At 42.1% G+C, this 17,904-nt stretch overlaps 1 protein-coding gene across 1 annotated transcript in view; it reads right to left on the bottom strand.

The window, feature by feature from the left end:
- LOC128863405 (ski oncogene-like) overlaps nt 1-9,539 on the bottom strand; it is an 86,355-nt gene extending 76,816 nt beyond the window's left edge. The window contains exon 1 of the mRNA XM_054102538.1: nt 5,695-9,539. Within this exon, the coding sequence (XP_053958513.1) occupies nt 5,695-6,936 (1,242 nt within the window). The 5' untranslated portion in view covers nt 6,937-9,539. The remainder of the gene's footprint in view (nt 1-5,694) is intronic.
- Nucleotides 9,540-17,904: the final 8,365 nt, after the last annotated feature.

Raw genomic sequence — 17,904 nt, 5'->3', positions numbered from 1 at the left:
ATTGCAGATGAAGAGCTCCAGCTTCCCCGTGAGACTCGTGTAACATTGGCACAATTACGTTCTGGATATTGTAGCAGGTTAAACTCCTACTTATCCAAAATTGACCCCGACATACCAAACACAAGTCCGGCATGTGAAGGTACCCCGCACGACACTAACCACCTCTTCACATGCCCCCCTTAATCAGACTCATCTAACCCCCCTCTCCCTCTGGACCCAACCTGTCGAAACAGCATGTTTCCTGGGCCTACCCCTAGATGAGCTAGACGAAGACGACCTATGACATACCTACACTGACAGGGCTAACTATGCTGTTAAAACAACAACAACAACAACTACGGCGGCCGCCGGATCCGCTCTGGATATTACAGCAACATCAACATCTGTCCGACGTTAGTGGGTACTTCACACGGCACTAACCAACTCTTCACACACCTCCTTAAACCGTCTCATCTAGCGCTCGTTTTCCCCTGGACTCACCTTGTCGAAACATCCAGTTTCCTGGGTCTTGGCATGGTTTTGTGAACGTATACAACAACAACAACGTGAAAAGTAATAGCCATAATTTGTGCAACAGCTCATCAAAACGCAAAACACATCCCTGTGTGTGTCCATTAGCGTTACCACTACGAGTCACCTAAGTCAGTATGAATGTATGAGTATATACATATATATAATTGGCGCGTACACCCTGTTTTGGGTGTTTGGCCGAGCTCCTCCTCCTATTTGTGGCGTGCATCTTGATGTTGTTCCACAAATGGAGAGACCTACAGTTTCAAGCCGACTCCGAACGTCAGATATTTTTATGAGCAGCTTTTTCATGGCAGAAATACACTCGGAGGTTTGCCATTGCCTGCCGAGGGGCGACCGCTGTTAGAGAAATGTTTTTCTTAATTTTGGTGTTTCGCCGATATTCGAACCGACGTTCTCTCTGTGAACTCCAAATGTAGTCACGCACGAACCCATTCAGCTACGGCGACCGCCGAGTATAGTCATAGCTAAAATACATAAAGGCATATCATACAAAGTATCAATAAAAGCTCCTAATCAAATTGCGACTATGCAAGAAATTGATTACCGAAAAACAATCGCCTCAAAATTCTTTTGTGATGTTCAAACGGCACAGCAAAACCATTTACCACGTCTGAACCCACCTTAAATCGCAGGTGCAGCAGTGGACTGAGAACAGAACGAGGTACTGCGGCCAGCCTGCTTTGGAGCTTGTTTGGTACTGCCAACAACTACTTGCCACTTATCACAACGCTGAATAGTGCTCCTTAGTTCGCTGATAGGTAAGTTGGCTTGCTTATTTGTTGGTTATTTAGACGCCAATAGGTAAATATACGCGAATATAGCCCATGTCATGCATACACACATGTGAAAACTTACGTTTGTGGCATAAGCAGTGTTGTTACTGCCTACATAATAGGAATTGTTGCTAGGCCAGCGGAAGCAAAAAAGACAAAAGTATGCATTTTTTGCATGTAAACTGCAATAGATACTCGCATGTCAACGACTGTTTAGGCGCAAACGGAAATGCGTCGCTAACATTAATATGAGGAGTTTCGGAACAAAAACATCTCCGAAGGAATCAAATGGTAAAAAGAGCTTATCCATAGCACATGGGTCGCTTATAAGTACGTATTCGCGATTTCGTACATTAGACCAGGCACTTATCCATAGCAGACATATTTTCTATCAATTGATGTTTCATGGCCACATTGGGCTTTGAGTGGATGAGCAACCGAATAGTAGTCCCACAAATAACTCATTCGCCTGCAGTGGCCAAAATTGAAAGTTGGGTGTTAAAGAGTTAATAGCAGCAAGAGCTTACTAAATAATCGATCGCGATTCGGGCATTTATTTTCTATAAACTGGTTGGTAACACGATGCCTCCGGCACTCCTCAAAGAATACCCTTATTATTATTATCGAAAGATATGGAAAGAAATATGGTAGAAATTTGCCGGCTATTCAGTTTTCCGATTTAGGTCCTCGTCCTTTACACATTGCTGCCCATTCTAGCGAATAGCGAATAAAGAAACAAATAAAACGTTGAATATAATTTGGCAGCCCTGCATTGTTTTCATTTTGGCAAACCGTCATGTGATAGTATTGCTTTACAAAGCGCTCCGCCTGAAAGCATGCAAAATGGTAAGACCCCGTTTGAGCACAGAATTGCCCCTAAGTATGCAAAGTATAATAAAAAAATATATGCTTGACCAGCGGCTGCGTAACTACCATTCGGAGTGCATATGTTCGAATCTCTGTGAAACACCATATTGAAGCACGATGATTAAAATTAATAGCGGTCGCCTCTCTGCAGGCAATCGCAAACCTCTGAGTGTATTACCGCCATGAAAAGCTCCTCATAAGAACCCATTTGCCGTTCGGAGTCGGCTTAAAATTGTAGGTCCGTCCATTTGTAGAACAACATCAAGACGCACACCACAAATAGGAGGAGGTGTACGCGCCAATAATTTATTTATTTTTATGCTTGGAAGCTCTGAGAAGCAAATCGCTTGTGAGCTATGTGGCTATACGCAGAGTGGTTTGATCATCGCTAAATTCTTGATCCTTCCACATACAAATTTTTCGCTTTGCGAGCAGCGAAATTCTCAAGTGAAAAGAGAAGTGGTGAATCGAAAGCGGCAACTGTTGTTAAAGTATATCCACACCTCGCTTGGAATTTTTCAATATACACACAAAATTAAAAAATACCAATGCAATGATGGTGAAATTTAAACAATTCAAAAAGTTAAATACTTTATTGGCTCTTAAAATTACAAGTCGATTATTAATAACAGATTATTTTAACAGAAAAGATGGTTCTTGAGTTGAATCGGAGTCGATTTTTATATCCCTAAAGCACACTCCAAGCTTTCATCCGAGGCTTTGTTTTGGCGGAGAATACTTGGGAGAAGCCCAGAAGTTGTGAACTACTTCAACTTCAGGACTTGCGTGGACTTCTACACACGGAACCGCACTCTTCGGCTTCGTTGGCTGGGTCATGTCATCCGAATGGATACAAACGCTCCGACTAGCGCGCTTTGTTAAACTCGGTCAAAATTGCTTAAGCGGTTATCACGCCGATCAAGAAGAAGGTTATCACGACATCAGTATTGGAGTGGGCTTGCGTGACTACAATTCGATTGGCTCACAGTAGGCATTCATCGTCCGAGCTTCTTATGAAGAAAACATCTGTCGTTCGGAAGGTTGTTACAAATTTCAGGTTCCTCAATTCCAGAGCAACCTCAAGTCGCACACCAAACATTTTCAGTCGAATCCGTACGGAAAAATGCAACCTGACCAAAAGTATCAAAATATGCGAATTGACGGACCAGTTAGCCTACTGAACGGTCGACTGTCGGGCTGAGTGAGGTAATAAAACTCGGTCGAAGTCACTGTCAATAGTCGCAAAAGAATTACGACCGTTACAACCAAAAACAATTCACAAACAAGAATATACAAAAATAAACAATAGCATCGCACACCAATAAACTGGGCTTTTGGTTTTGAAACGTGTCTCCACTGGCCTACAGTGTGGCCGTCGATGTCAACAGCGTCTTGCACGTTTTGCGCGTCGGTTTTGGTCTCCATTGGTTCGACGCGGTGTGACTTAATCTGGTATCCACTACACCAACATACATACATACACGATTATGTGAGGCTAACACACATGCATAAGTAAGTACATAAGTGTGTATAGCCTACCTTTATACAAAATACAAAAAAACACTATGTACATAGATATGTACGATCAAGTACGGATGCTCAAAGACGCTCGGGCATGATTCGTTGGTATTTTAAGTTTATGTACAATGCGATACGGTTTTATCTTCACAAAATTTGTGTTTTGTTGCTGTCCACCTTTTTCGTCTGTTGCTGTTTTGCTATTTTACTGTTCATACTCTTTTGTGGTGTACACTTAACTCTTTTTTCGCCATTTGCGAAAGCTTTTTTAACCGTTTGCGCTTGTGCACGCACACATGATTTTTGCACAAACAGCAACAAAATCATTGCAGAACTCTGCCCAAAGTCAAGCGACATAGTCGCGTCTGATAACCGGTTAATAAAATGTTTGTTTTATTCCACACATACACACCTATGTGTAAATGTGGGTTTTTAATTTCTATCAGCAGATTGACTGAGGATAGAGCTTGGCTGGCTGCACTACCCGTCAACATGGATAAGTGGTTCAGTTGGTTTCGATACCATTGGACTGTGAGATGTTGCAGATATTTCCATGGTTTTGGTTGTTTTACTACGTACATATGCACGAGTATCTCATGCGGACTAGTTCAAATAAAATTAGAGCACTTAAAACGAGCAAGAAAATACTTGTTATAAATATCGAGTTCACTCCTAAATTTAAATGCAACGTAAAACACGATGATTAAAATTGTTTAGAATGGTTTAAAAAGTTGGACCACTCCTAGTCAAGATGTCACATTAGCAGTCCGCTTGGACTACGGCGAATCATCCAGTTTACAATTCCATATCTGTCGCTAAGAAAGCCAAGTCCAGTTTATATTTAAAATTTCAACGCCTTAAGAAATACGTGTTTTTGGCGGGCGAGAATTTATGTATTATAAATACAAATTAATGGAAATGTTATTTAGATTTGCAAAACGTGCGCGGCCACAATTTCTAAGTATTCAAAAAATTATTGAAAAATGCAGTGCTTCATTAACTAAATAATTTACATACAAAGTATGTATTTCGAATTTCTGCGTCTAAAATTATAAAAACGGGCTTGATGTGTGTACATATGTACATAAGCATCACTGGTTAATCTTTGCTGTTTTAAATTCCAATAGCTGATCAGGTGTACACTGTGAACAATAGATACCCAATTCATCGAATATGCGGTTAATTTGGTCGAGTGTAAAGTCGGCGAGCACATTGTTAAGAAACTGCGGCAGACACAAACGCATCTCCCCGCCCAGCGAGAAGCAGCCAATTGTTTTACCCTCAAGCCGCGTTTCGTATAATACACCGGAACCAGAGTCTGGCGCAGTAAAGATAGGTTGTGACAATTCCGGCGGTGGAGGGGGTACAATTTTCACCGTAGTTAGGGGAGGCTGAGGAGGAGTTGTTTGTTAATTATTTAACCAGTGGTCAATAACGTTTTTGTCGCGTCGATACACAACGCAGGATGGAGTTTTCTTTTCTCGTAATAATGTCGCATTTATTCTGCTCTGCGACAAATGTTATTGTTTTCCACAGCATTTTCATAAAGTTGCGTGATCTTTTCTCAAAATTTGCACCCTAACCGGGCAAAAGTTTTTACCTCCTTACATTTTATACCAGTTAAGTGCGGATGAACGTTGACCAACTAATTTTAATTAATCTGTGAACACAAGTTCGTCAAACTATATTAGTTTTCCAAAAACTGTAATTGTTACAAAAACATGGATGTAAATCGTTATATTATATATAACTAACTTCAATATTATTGGCAGGTTTGGCGTTTTGCTATTCTCATATGAAATACATAACATTTTTGTAATGTTGTCATATAATGGATGGCACTTTTCTCAAAAAAAAGAAAACACTATTTTTATTACTCGCCACTACATAAAAATATTTTGTAACTTTGAGAGTATTTTTATAATTCCACAAACTTCGCCAATTGCGATAGAGAGCATGGGAAACTTCATATCTTCGAAATTAATTTTACGGGGATGCATACCTTTCTTTTCATGTAGAGTATTTCGTTTTGTGCTTTTAGCGCCTCCTTGATCTCGACTTCCTTCAGCTCGTCCAGTATCTTTTGATATTTTTCACGGTTCTCGACATCTAACGCCACATGCAGATAGTCATGCCAATTTCGCGAATCGAATCCCCAATGGCAAGTACGATTTTCAACTTCCCGATGTACATGGCCTACAAACTTCTGTGGTGAGAACCAACCTTTACACTCCAAGCACATAATGCAAGTTGGCTTATTGTAAGAATACAAATCGGGCGTGCAAATGCCGTCACACTTTCCGAAACAGCGGTGGTATACTTTGAAGGAGATGGCACCTTTCGGTATATCGTCATCGCTAATGTAACTATTCCGATCAGCTCGATGCAAAAGTGCGGCACACAAACGCTCAGCATCAGTCCGTGTTATCAAGCCGGACGCCTTCACGTCCGGTGGTAAAATCTTTGCTGTTTTAAATTCCAATAGCTGATCAGGTGTACACTGTGAACAATAGATACCCAATTCATCGAATATGCGGTTAATTTGGTCGAGTGTAAAGTCGGCGAGCACATTGTTAAGAAACTGCGGCAGACACAAACGCATCTCCCCGCCCAGCGAGAAGCAGCCAATTGTTTTACCCTCAAGCCGCGTTTCGTATAATACCCCGGAACCAGAGTCTGGCGCAGTAAAGATAGGTTGTGACAATTCCGGCGGTGGAGGGGGTACAATTTTCACCGTAGTTAGGGGAGGCTGAGGAGGAGTTGTTTGGGATTGAGATTGTGTTGTTTGTGACGACATCGACAAGGGCAGCAGCAGCGTTTGTGGTGGCAATGTCTCACCCAGTTCATGTGGCTCGGGTGAACTCAGCACCTCCTTCTTAATAAGCGGAACGGCCGGTGGCAATGCTGAACCCGAATTTGGGGATTTTGAGCAAGATGGTGATGACGAGGCTATGAGCGGGCAGTGCGGCGATAACTTGTTGCTACCGCTTGCTAGGCCGTTTGGCGGTAGAATCCCGACCGAGAGGTGACCGGTACAAAGATTGCGAGCGCCCACAATATTCAGTTCAGTATTGCTGCCGCCGCTGCCACTCACGCCAGTCAAAGTGGCGTCAAGCGGGCAGTTAGAGCCGGTTGGGCAGCCGGCGGCGCTCAGCGCATGGCCAGGGCCCTGTAAACTTTTTGGTGCACTTGTTTGATACTTTTTCAACACTGTGTGTATATTTGGCGTAACGTACTCAGTCATTTTTTTCCTTGTCCTTTTATTGGCCACTCCCTTCTGCCGAAGGTGGTGGAGAGGGCGGCAATCTTAGCGCGCTAATAAAAATCGCCGCTCTGTTCACAAAACTCAATGGCAATTGACCTGAGTAATAATATTATAATATAGAGCTTCAGCAGAAAGGTATTTTCATTTATTATTTGGATATGTGAATTGGATGTGCCTTAAATTTTTGAGATTTATGCGCACTTTTCTCACTATGTAGATAATTTATTTTGATCTATTTTTTTTATTCAACAATTTGGCACGTTATCCGTTCCATTCACACACTTTTTATAATTTTTACTTTAATATTTGCGAGCGTTTATAGTGCTGTTATGTTAAATTTTTAAATTTCTAAATTTTACACTGCACTTCTTCTATTTTGTCGCAGCTTCAATTATTTTCGCGCACAATTCCGACGGCATTTCGTACTCGTGCTTTTACAAAAACAATAGCGACATGCAACGCAAAGAACTCTTCCCTTCCACTGCTCCACTCTCCGCCCCCCAGCCTACTTGTTTCTCTTGCTTCTTGCTTCTTGCTTTGTTTTATTTGCTTTGAGCACTTCGCACACAGCCCGGTTTTGGCAGCGACGGAATTTCAAAATCAGCACCGACAACAAATAAAAACAAAGAATTAAAAAACTGTGCAGTTATTTTTAAACTCACAGGCACGGCAAAAATTAGAAAAATTTCATTAATTTTCATGTTTTATTTTGATTTTTTCTTTTCTTTTGCCCAACTTCTTCACATAACATCGCCGATTACTCAGAATATAATCAGAAGTTAACCCGCAATTTCAATTAAATATTTATCACTTTCGCAAATGCTTTTCCGCTCATCAAAACCTTCAATTCTTAAAATTTTCGACAAACTTAGAAGATAAATAAATCATAGCATTTTTACATAAACTGCAAATTCACATCACTACACAATTCACTGTTCGTTTGGGCGATACTTCCGTTGAGCTTACAGGCGCATCTCCATATGTTGTGCGCTTGTGTGTATAAGAATGGAGGTATGCGTATTACATATATCTATGCGTTATAGATATCTGTGTGTATCAAGATAATGTGCGCATGTAGAATAATGCGCCAAACAAACGACCTCGCGACTGACCGTTCGACTGATGACCAAAACGCGGCGCTCTGAGGCTGAAATGTCAAAAATTCAACTGGATTTGACTACTGCTTCTGCTGCTTCTGCTGCTGCTGCTGCTGCTGCCACTACTGCTCTTCAGCTTTCATTAATTTGGTTTCGTGCCGAACACAAGTTGCTCTCGCACACGACGTGAGCTACACTACCTGTTGTTGTTGTGCCTAAGAAACTTCCATATGTTCTTATTTCTGTCACTGCTACACTAATACAATAATGTGCAAACGAGAGAGCACGCCAACGTGGGCACGACGTTGAGTGGCCCCAAAGAGCGCAGCTGCAAACACTGCGACTGTAATGCTGTGAGACTACGCAACTTGTACGTTGGTGTGGTTGTGGCCGGTAGCGTTGGCCGTAGTGTTTGCTGGCGCGTGTTTTACTCTCCCAGTTCGATTTTCAGTCGCTTCGTTTCTTCTTCTGCTTCAGTTTTTGCCCTGCGTCGTTGTTTCTGCAATTGCTTTTTTATTTGCTGTTGTTGCTGATTAGAAAATACACCCAAAAGTATATTGGAGACGCAGAGGCAGACTTTTGTCTCGTCTATTTGTCGTCGCGACTCGCAAATATCGACACCGCGTTCAGCTCAGATGTTGTGAGGCATCACAGGGGCAAGGCGACGAACACGAATACAAACAAATGAGGCGACCCAGTCGCTATCTGAATTCCTCCACCCCTTAACTTGTACCGCTCGCAAGCTTTACTTCCAAAAACTTGTGTTGCAAATGCTTTTACTCTGATTTTATTTATTTATTGTCGCAGTTGTTTTTATTTATTTATTTATGTAGTATGTGTCTATTTACTTATGCATATTTACTTTTTTGAAATACTTTTCGTATTTCGCCGATTCAATTTTTGTATCTTTATCTTACAATTGCATTGCATTCGGCTTTTTCGGAAACTAAACCGTGTTAAATCATGACAATACACTTTGGAATAAATGGCTGCTAATTCTCTTTTTTCTATCTCATATTTTGAATCATCTATTTCATTAGATATATGTGTATTATCAGCACTCAAAAACAATTTTATTTAATCCACTTTGCTTCACCATTATTTAACAGTTCGCGTCGATAAAATATTCGTTTGTCTTTTAAGTATTTTTGCGAAATATGCGGCGCATACCACCTTCTTTCACGAAAGCAGCAGAACAACAATATGCCAACGTTATCGGTGACAGCAACGGTAGCGGCTGAGTAGCGACCACCACCAATACCAACAATATCAATCGACAAAAGCGCCAACGACTCAACGAATACAAAAGTGCTTCGTCGTATCTCGTTGGTGTTGGTATATTGGGCGCCGCCATCATGCTCAAACAAGTTACTGTATGAGACCGGACGCAACATCATATCTATGTCGGAGTCAAACTTGTTACAGACCATATTGATAGATCAAAAAATAATACTATACATACACATATACGAGTATGTATAGATAATACAGAATAATACAAGATAATTTCGAACAGATAAAATACTTCCTTTTCGTTACTTTTCAATTGAAAATAAGTCAGCAAATACCGTTATCAGTGAAATGGGTGCCCTATACCACGCCGCATAAGTGTAAATGTTTGCAAGATTCTCTGCATTTTTTTCAGTGTTACTTCTTAATTACATATTCACAAAAATTGTGACAATTATGAATTTTATTTACATTATAATACGCTTATTTTACTTTCTTCACAGAATCTACAAAGTTTGTTTTGCAGTGCTCAACACCAGCTGAACAACTGAAAATTTTATATGGAGTTTTTCCGTATCACACAGCATCTGACCAACTTTCATCAGTTAATCAAAAGGAATAAAAAGTCGAGGGAATTGAAATAAATATCTAAATGAGAAACTGAAATGTGTGCGGCGAAAGTGGGCCAGAGAATGCGAAGTAGAGTGCAATAAATAGAATTTTTTTTAGCATAGTTCAAGGCGAATCTATTCAAGATGGCGACATTTTTCTAATTAGAACTGTCAATGGAAAGAGAATAGATGAAGGAATGAAAGACAAACAGATAAATTAATAAATAAATAATACAAATTTGGTATTTTCCTTAGTCGCCCATTGCTATGTTAACCTGAAAACATAAGTTTTAACAGTTCTTGAACAAGTTTACGGAAACTGAAAGTTACAGCTTTTCTGCAATGTAAAAAGAAGGTCGAATGAAAAATATATATGTAAAAAATGTTGATAAATTATTGTTTTAATAATACATAAAAAACATTTTGAGTATTATATTTGAGGTAAGTATTTTTTATTTTTCACACAGCAATTACCTGTTGAAATATTAAAGTTTTATTATTGTCATGCTATTATGTTATCATTAGGTGCCTTCGATTCCTCATGCGTTAGCGAGGGGAGAATAAATGAAGCTACTGGCATAAAAAAACATATGTATATAGGTAGAACTCGAAAAGAGCTGCCAAAAATTACATTTGTTTGGAAGTACTTAATGAGTATTACGGTGCTCACACTCACCAACGCTTCGTAGTCCCTTTCCGTAGGATATACAAAATTGAACAAAACTTATCCCGAGTACATAGTGCAGTGAAAGTGAATTGGTTGTGTTTCAGAAGGCTCTTGGTTTTAGAACCCTAAACGGTCAACCTAGTGAAGATTTTTATACGCAATTAGTGCGAAAGTGTAGTGATTCGTTTTGGCAAAAGAACGTTTACGTTACCTGGGACACATAAAGAAAGTAAGTGCTTAAAAACAAAAAATAAAAAAAGCGACTTGAAACTTTAAAAATTGCGCACGATCCACGAAATAGCTGTTTAGTATTCAGCAAGCCAACGATCCACTTTTGAAGGTGTGTGTCCAGACTACCACCCACACTGAAGGTAGGTGTCTTGGCTAAACAAAAGGTGGCGCTGCGAACGCCGCAACGGGTGAATCAGCTTCCTCAAAATGGAAAGTACTCCATCGGTGACCGGTTTGGAATACGTCGGAGAGGACATTTTAAATCCGTTTGAGCGACGACCGCGTTTATCGCATTCTCCTATGCGCTCAACTTCGTTAAATACTGCGCCTGCTCTCACGGCCCCAGTTGAAAAAGAAAATGATGAAAATGCTTTCCTGTGCCTCGGTCACCTTATAAATGATCTGAAGGATATCATTGGCAGTGGCAAACGGTCCATAAACCAAAATCTCAGAGATTTAGTGAAGGCGATTGCAATTTCCTACGATCAGGTAGCAGAAGAGATTGGAAAAGCTAAACCCCGTACAAAGGATACGAAGTATGCGCAGACGACTCCTTCTCTTAGAATAACTGCGCAGCAAGCAACAAAGCGGACCCATGTACGAACACCGGGCGAGGTATTACCAATACAAGGACATCCTAGGAAGGAGAATGAAGTTCCTAAATCCATTGTCAATGCCTCACAAAAGACAGCTATGGCAAATATGGAGGGGAAAAAGGCAACGGAGGGCGCGTGGATAACAGTAAATAAACGGCAGCGCACAAAGAGTAAATCTGCTCGTCCCGATGCCATCATTGTTAGAAGCACGGGCGAATGTTCTTAGGCCGAGATTTTGAAGACAGTCAAAGGGATGAACGGGCTGGTTCAAAAAATCCGTAAAACCGCGAATGGCGATTTATTGTTCAGCTGACTAAGCCATCTGACGCGAACACGGCGAAACTACAAGCAGCGGTGGGTCTTGCTCTCTCAGGAAAGGCGGAGGTTAAATCGTTAACCGAAGAATCACTTCTCGAGATTCACGATGTTGATGAAGTAACTACGCCCAAAGAGGTTCGCGTAGTACTAAACTCGCAGCTCCTCAACCTCAACGTAGAGCCTTCGCAGATTCGCTCGATACGGAAAGCATATAATGGTACACAAACGGCAGTTATTTCACTACCTTCTGAGGCCGCCAAAAACTTACTAGAAGTGGGTAAAATTCGCATTGGCTGGGTAATATGCCGTATCCGTTAGAAAATCCAACCTAGACGCTGTTTTAAATGCCTAGAATTCGGGCATATATCAAGAAATTGTACCAGCGGAACCGATCTCCAAGGAGTTTGCTTTAAATGCGGAGGAGAAGGGCATGTAGCAAAAACATGCACAAACACTCCAAAGTGCTTATTATGTGAAAAAAGACGTACCAACCGCGCTGATCATGCTACCGGCGGCTATAAATGCCCGGTATTTCAAGAAGCGCTTAAAAAGATAAAACAGTTATGAGATTGCTACAACGCAATCTCAACCATTGCGAAGCCGCACAAGATCTCTTGTCGCAAACAATTGCAGAACTCAAGGTTGATGTAGCCATATTGAGCGAACCCTATAGAGAAAGGTCAGCCAACTGGACGCAAGACGCTTGCAAAAAGGCTGCAATATGGTCCTGCGGACCACGTCCCTTACATCTAGAGAGCGTAGCAAAAGAAAGAAGCTTTGTTTGCGGCAAGATCTCAGATATATTTATATACAGTTGTTACATACCTCCAAGCACCCCTTTAGACGAGTATGAGGAGATAGTTGGGAAAATCGCCATGGATGCAATGTTAAGACAGCGATACATTATTGCAGGCGATTTCAATGCCTGGGCTATGGAGTGGGGCTCACAGCGGACTACACCAAAGGGCAGAGCACTCCTTGAAGCATTTGCATGCCTGGATATTGTTTTACTGAACAGTGGCGGGGAACATACCTTCTTCAGAAATGGCTTTGGCTCAGCTCTAACATCTACAGAGAGTCTAAATGGAAGCTTAGTGAGTGTTATACTCAAAGTGATCACTCAGCAAGAATATGCGACATAGATTTAAACGAATGCAAACTTCCAAAACAACAATTAAGTTTGAAGCACCGAGGATGGAAAACCGGCCCCTTAGATCCTGGTGTATTTAAAGAGATGTTGCCAACAAGCGAATATACAGGATGCGCGAACGACATGGCAACCAAAATAATGGGTGATATTTGTAGAGCATGCGATGCGTCAATGTCTCGCAAGACGACAACAAATAAACACGTTCCTGTTTACTGGTGGAACGAGAGCATTCTTTCTTTCAGAAAAGAATGCATTAAGGCTAGAAGAAGCTTCCAACGAGCAAGAGGTAGACCTAACTTCCTAGAAGCCAGAGAAACGCATAAAGCTGCGCGACGTCAACTCAAGACAGCAATAAAGGAAAGCAAGCGTAAAAGATTTCTTGGACTCTGCGATGATGCTGACAACAATCCTTGGGGGACAGCATACAAGGTGGTGACCAAGAAGCTGAAGTCTGCTAAGGAATCCATATCAACATGCCCGATCTTCTTGAATGAAGTGGTAAACACACTTTTCCCCAAACAAAGGAAGTTAGTTTCTTTAACCTCGAAGCCAATCTCACATCAGTTTCCAAGAATCTCATCAGACGAGGTCCTTCAAGCAGTCAATAGAATTGAAAATAATAAGGCTCCTGGCCCAGACGGGGTGCCAAACGAAGTACTTAAGCTGGCCTTTTCCCAGGCAACATCAAATTTCGTACGCCTATTTAATACATGCCTCGCAGAGGGAACGTTCCCTCCGATATGGAAGCGACAAAGGTTGGTTCTACTGCCCAAACCTGGCAAACCTCCCATGGAACCGTCTACCTTCAGACCGATTTGCCTGCTCGACTCGGCAGGTAAAGTACTGGAGAGAATAATCTACAACCGCCTCGAGAAAGAGATCGATTCCGCCAGAGGAATATCGGACAACCAGTTTGGCTTCAGAAAAGGAAGGTCCACCGTTGACACGGTGAATACCGCCAAAAAAATTGCACAACAGGCAATAAGTGGTACCCGATGGCTCGAAGGTGCCAAAGAGTACTGCTTAATAGTAACATTGGATGTAAGAAATGCATTCAACACCGCAAACTGGGCCAAAATACTGGACGCACTGGACGAGATCGGAGTATCCCCCTATCTACGAGCAATGATACGAAGCTACTTCGAAGACCGCGTACTGGATTACGACACAGCAGTAGGCAGAAAAAGTTATAAGGTTTCAGGTGGGGTCCCTCAAGGTTCAGTCCTTGGACCACTGCTCTGGAACATCATGTACGATGGTGTTTTGCGCCTCAACATACCCAATGGTGCCAACATTATCGGATTTGCGGACGATATAGCAGTAGTTATTACGGCGAAGAGACTGAGCGACATCTGCGGAAAAACAAATCGAACCATAGCGACCGTTAATTCATGGCTGGTGCAAAACGGCCTTGAACTCGCCGAGCAAAAAACGGAGTCCGTTCTCATATCAAGCCGGAAAAAAGTAGAAGTGGCAACTATACAAGTTGGCAATCACAGCATCACGACAGTACCAGAAGTTAAATATCTGGGAATAATGATAGATAGGAGATTATCCTTTAAAACTCACCTGGAGTATTTTTGAATTGAATTTGAAAAGGTCGAGCCAAGGAGCACCAGGAGATTTGGTGGCTCCTAAAACACTCAGGCTAAAAAGCCCATTGTATTTAAAGCTCTGGAAAGGGGGTAGATTGTCAAGGAGGGAGGGAGAAACGAATCAGAGAAAGAGATAGGAAAGAATAGAGACAGAGATAGAGATAGTTAGTCCTGTGAGAATTTTCCAGATTCTTTGGCAAATCTGTAAATATTCTCCAGTTTTAGAGAACGAATATTACTCATTCTCATGACATCGGAACCCAATACTCGTAGTCGCGCTCTAGCAAAGGCAGGACACTCACAGAGAAAGTGCTCAGTGCTATCCGCCTCCTCCAAGCATGACAGGCATACGGGGTCCTCGATGATTCCAATGGTGGTCATATGCTGACCCCATGGGTTGTGTCCTGTAATGATGCCGACCATCAACCGAATGTCTTTCCTTCTAAGTTTTAGTAGAAAGTTTGACAGTTTTCTGTTCGGACTTGTCACAAAACACTTAGCAGTTCTGCAGCGTTCTAGACCGGACCATCGCTCTTTATGTAGATTGCCTACATAATCGTTGATCCAATTCTTGATTCCTGCGGGACTGATTCCGATTATTGGCTCTGGCCCCTGTGGGGGCACCGCTGATCCACGGTTGGCCAATTCGTCGGCAATTTCGTTTCCTTGAACACCGGAGTGTCCCGGAACCCATATAAGTACAAGCCTGTTTCGTCTTGCGACAGAATTAAGCTTCTTCTTACATTCTTGAACAATCTTTGAGGTTTGCTTCGCGTTCTCCAGGGCCTTCAATGCAGCCTGACTGTCACAGAAGACTCCAATCTGTTTCCCGCTCCATCTCCTCTCGATTATCCATTCGGCTACTTTTAGGATGGCAAAAACTTCTGTTTGGAAAGCAGTTGCCATTCCCCCCATAGCATAGTGATACTTATTGCTATCGTTTAAGTACCATCCGGCTCCAGACCCTATTTCAGCCTTGGACCCATCGGTAAAGAAAATATCCGTCAAACCTCCCTTCATGCATTCTGGATTGCTCCATTGCTCACGCAATGGAAATCTGACATCAAATTTCCTTCCGAATGCAACTGTGGGTATCAGGTCATCTTTAAGTGCCAAAAACAGTGGATACTGCTCCGACAGCAACTTAAAGATTTCTCTGTGTCCCGAAGTTCCATCTTCGTGCCAGAAACCATATTTATGGAGTCTACACATTGCTTTTATAGCTTCCTGTTGTATCTTAAGATCCAGGGGGAGCAAATCAAGCATAGCATTTAGGGCATCACTAGAGGTTGTACTCATGGCACCCGTGATGCATAAACATACACTTCTTTGCAGCCTGTATAGTTCCCGGATTGTGGACTTAACCATGCTCCGTCGCCCCCAGACCACAGAAGCGTAAGTGATGATTGGTCTGATAAGTGCCGTGTATATCCATAGGACCACAGCAGGTTTCAGACCCCAAGTTTTGCCAAAGGCTCTACGGCATTGCTGAAAAATCTTCAATGCACCATTCACCTTCAGTGAAACGTGTGTCTCCCAAGTCAGCTTCTTATCCAAGATTACTCCTAGATATTTAACTTCGTTGGAAAGACCAAGTGTCACACCTTTCAGTGTTGGAAGACTGAGTCCATCCAATTTCCGTTTTCTCGTAAACAAGACTATGGTTGTTTTGTTCGCATTAACGGAAAGACCTTGTCTCATGCACCAATCATCGATTTTGTCAAGAATCCTCTGCACTTTCGTGCAAAGCCTCCTTAAGGATTTATCCGATGTTAGCGCACAGACGTCGTCCGCATATGCTTGGACGTGAAAGCCGAGCTCCTGCATCTCCACTAATAGGGAGTCTACGACGAAGCACCACAGCAGCGGAGAAAGAACACCCCCTTGGGGACATCCTTGCTTGGCCCTGACTGTGATTTGCTCGTCATCGCTCCCACCAGCGGTTAACAGCCTCTCAGAGAGCATGGAGTATATCCATTTTATAATGGCTTGATTAACTCCGTGTCGTTCGGCAGAAGAACATATCGAGCCGAAAGTGGCATTATCAAAAGCCCCCTCAATGTCCACGAACACGCCCATTTTGTATTCGTCAGCTTCCAGCCCAGCTTCAATCTTGCTAACAAGATCATGTAAGGCTGATTCACATGATTTTCCACCCTGGTAAGCGTGTTGATTTCTACTAAGTGGACTTCTCGGCAATACCCCCACTCGAATATGTTTCTCCACCACTCGTTCCAGACTTTTCAACATGAACGATGTCAAACTGATTGGTCTAAAACTTTTTGCTAGGGAATAGCCATCTTTTCCTGGTTTCGTAATAAATACTACTCTTACGCGTCGCCATTGGGATGGTATATAACCAAATGCAAGACAGGCTGTGAAGATCCTTTTCAGGGCCTCAATCAGCCTGTCTTCTCCTTTTTTAAGCATTGCTGGATATATTCCGTCAGGTCTAGGGGACTTAAAGTTCTCAAAGGAAGATAAGGAAAACCTTATCGATTCACTTGTCACTATCCGACTAGAAATATACCAGCTGTACCTAGAGGTTCCACCATTGCTACCGTTATTGTTCATGCCACTCTCAACTTCAGAGAGAGTTCTACTACCCGGAAAATGGGTTTCGAGTAGAGCATTAAACGTTTCCGATTTGGAAATGGTGTATGAACCATCAGGTTTTCGAATAGAATCCAGCCTTACTGAGCGGTCTAAATGAATGACCTTACAAAGTCTCGCTGTTTCCCTCATTTCTTCGACGTTACTGCAGAAATTTCTATAGGATTCAAGTTTGGCTTGCCGTACTTTTTTCTTATATTCTCTCTGTGTAAGTCGATGATTAGCCCAGTCCTCTTCTGTTTTGGTCTTCCAGGCCTTATTAAGAAGTTTCCTGGACCGTACACGAAGCTTTGACAGTTCAGGGTTCCACCAAGGAACCGCTTTCCCCTGTCTGCTTTGCCTGAGTGGGCACAGTTCCTCAAAGCAATTGATTAAAGTACCTTCTAATTTCTTAGTAGCATCTTCAATCATTTCTGCTGATTTGAGTTTTTTCAGGTTTGGTAATCGCTCTGTTACAAGCTCACCATACCTGTCCCAGTCCATATTTCGAGGATTCCTACCGGAAGGTATTGATATTGTGTCAATTCCCAGTCGGAATTCTATAAGGCGATGATCAGAAAGAGAGTCCTCTTCCAAAACTCGCCATCGGTTGATTTGATTTCCAACTGACCTATTGGTAAGTGTTAAATCAATCACCTCTTGTCTCCTTCTGGTCACAAAAGTTGGTTTGTTACCAGTGTTTTGAATGACCAAATCGGATGACAGGATAAAATCCAGTAACTTGAGACCTCTGGGGTTGCATTTGCTGCTTCCCCACACAATGTTCTGTGAATTTGCATCACATCCCACTATTAGCCCCAGATTATTGGATTCTGCGTACTTGACCACTTTTCTTAGCT

The sequence above is a fragment of the Anastrepha ludens genome, chromosome 5 (assembly GCF_028408465.1).
Source record: "Anastrepha ludens isolate Willacy chromosome 5, idAnaLude1.1, whole genome shotgun sequence".
NCBI classification, from domain to species: Eukaryota; Metazoa; Arthropoda; class Insecta; order Diptera; family Tephritidae; genus Anastrepha; species Anastrepha ludens.
The sequence above is the reverse complement of the archived record's forward strand: the minus strand, read 5'-3'. Positions and strand labels throughout refer to the sequence as shown.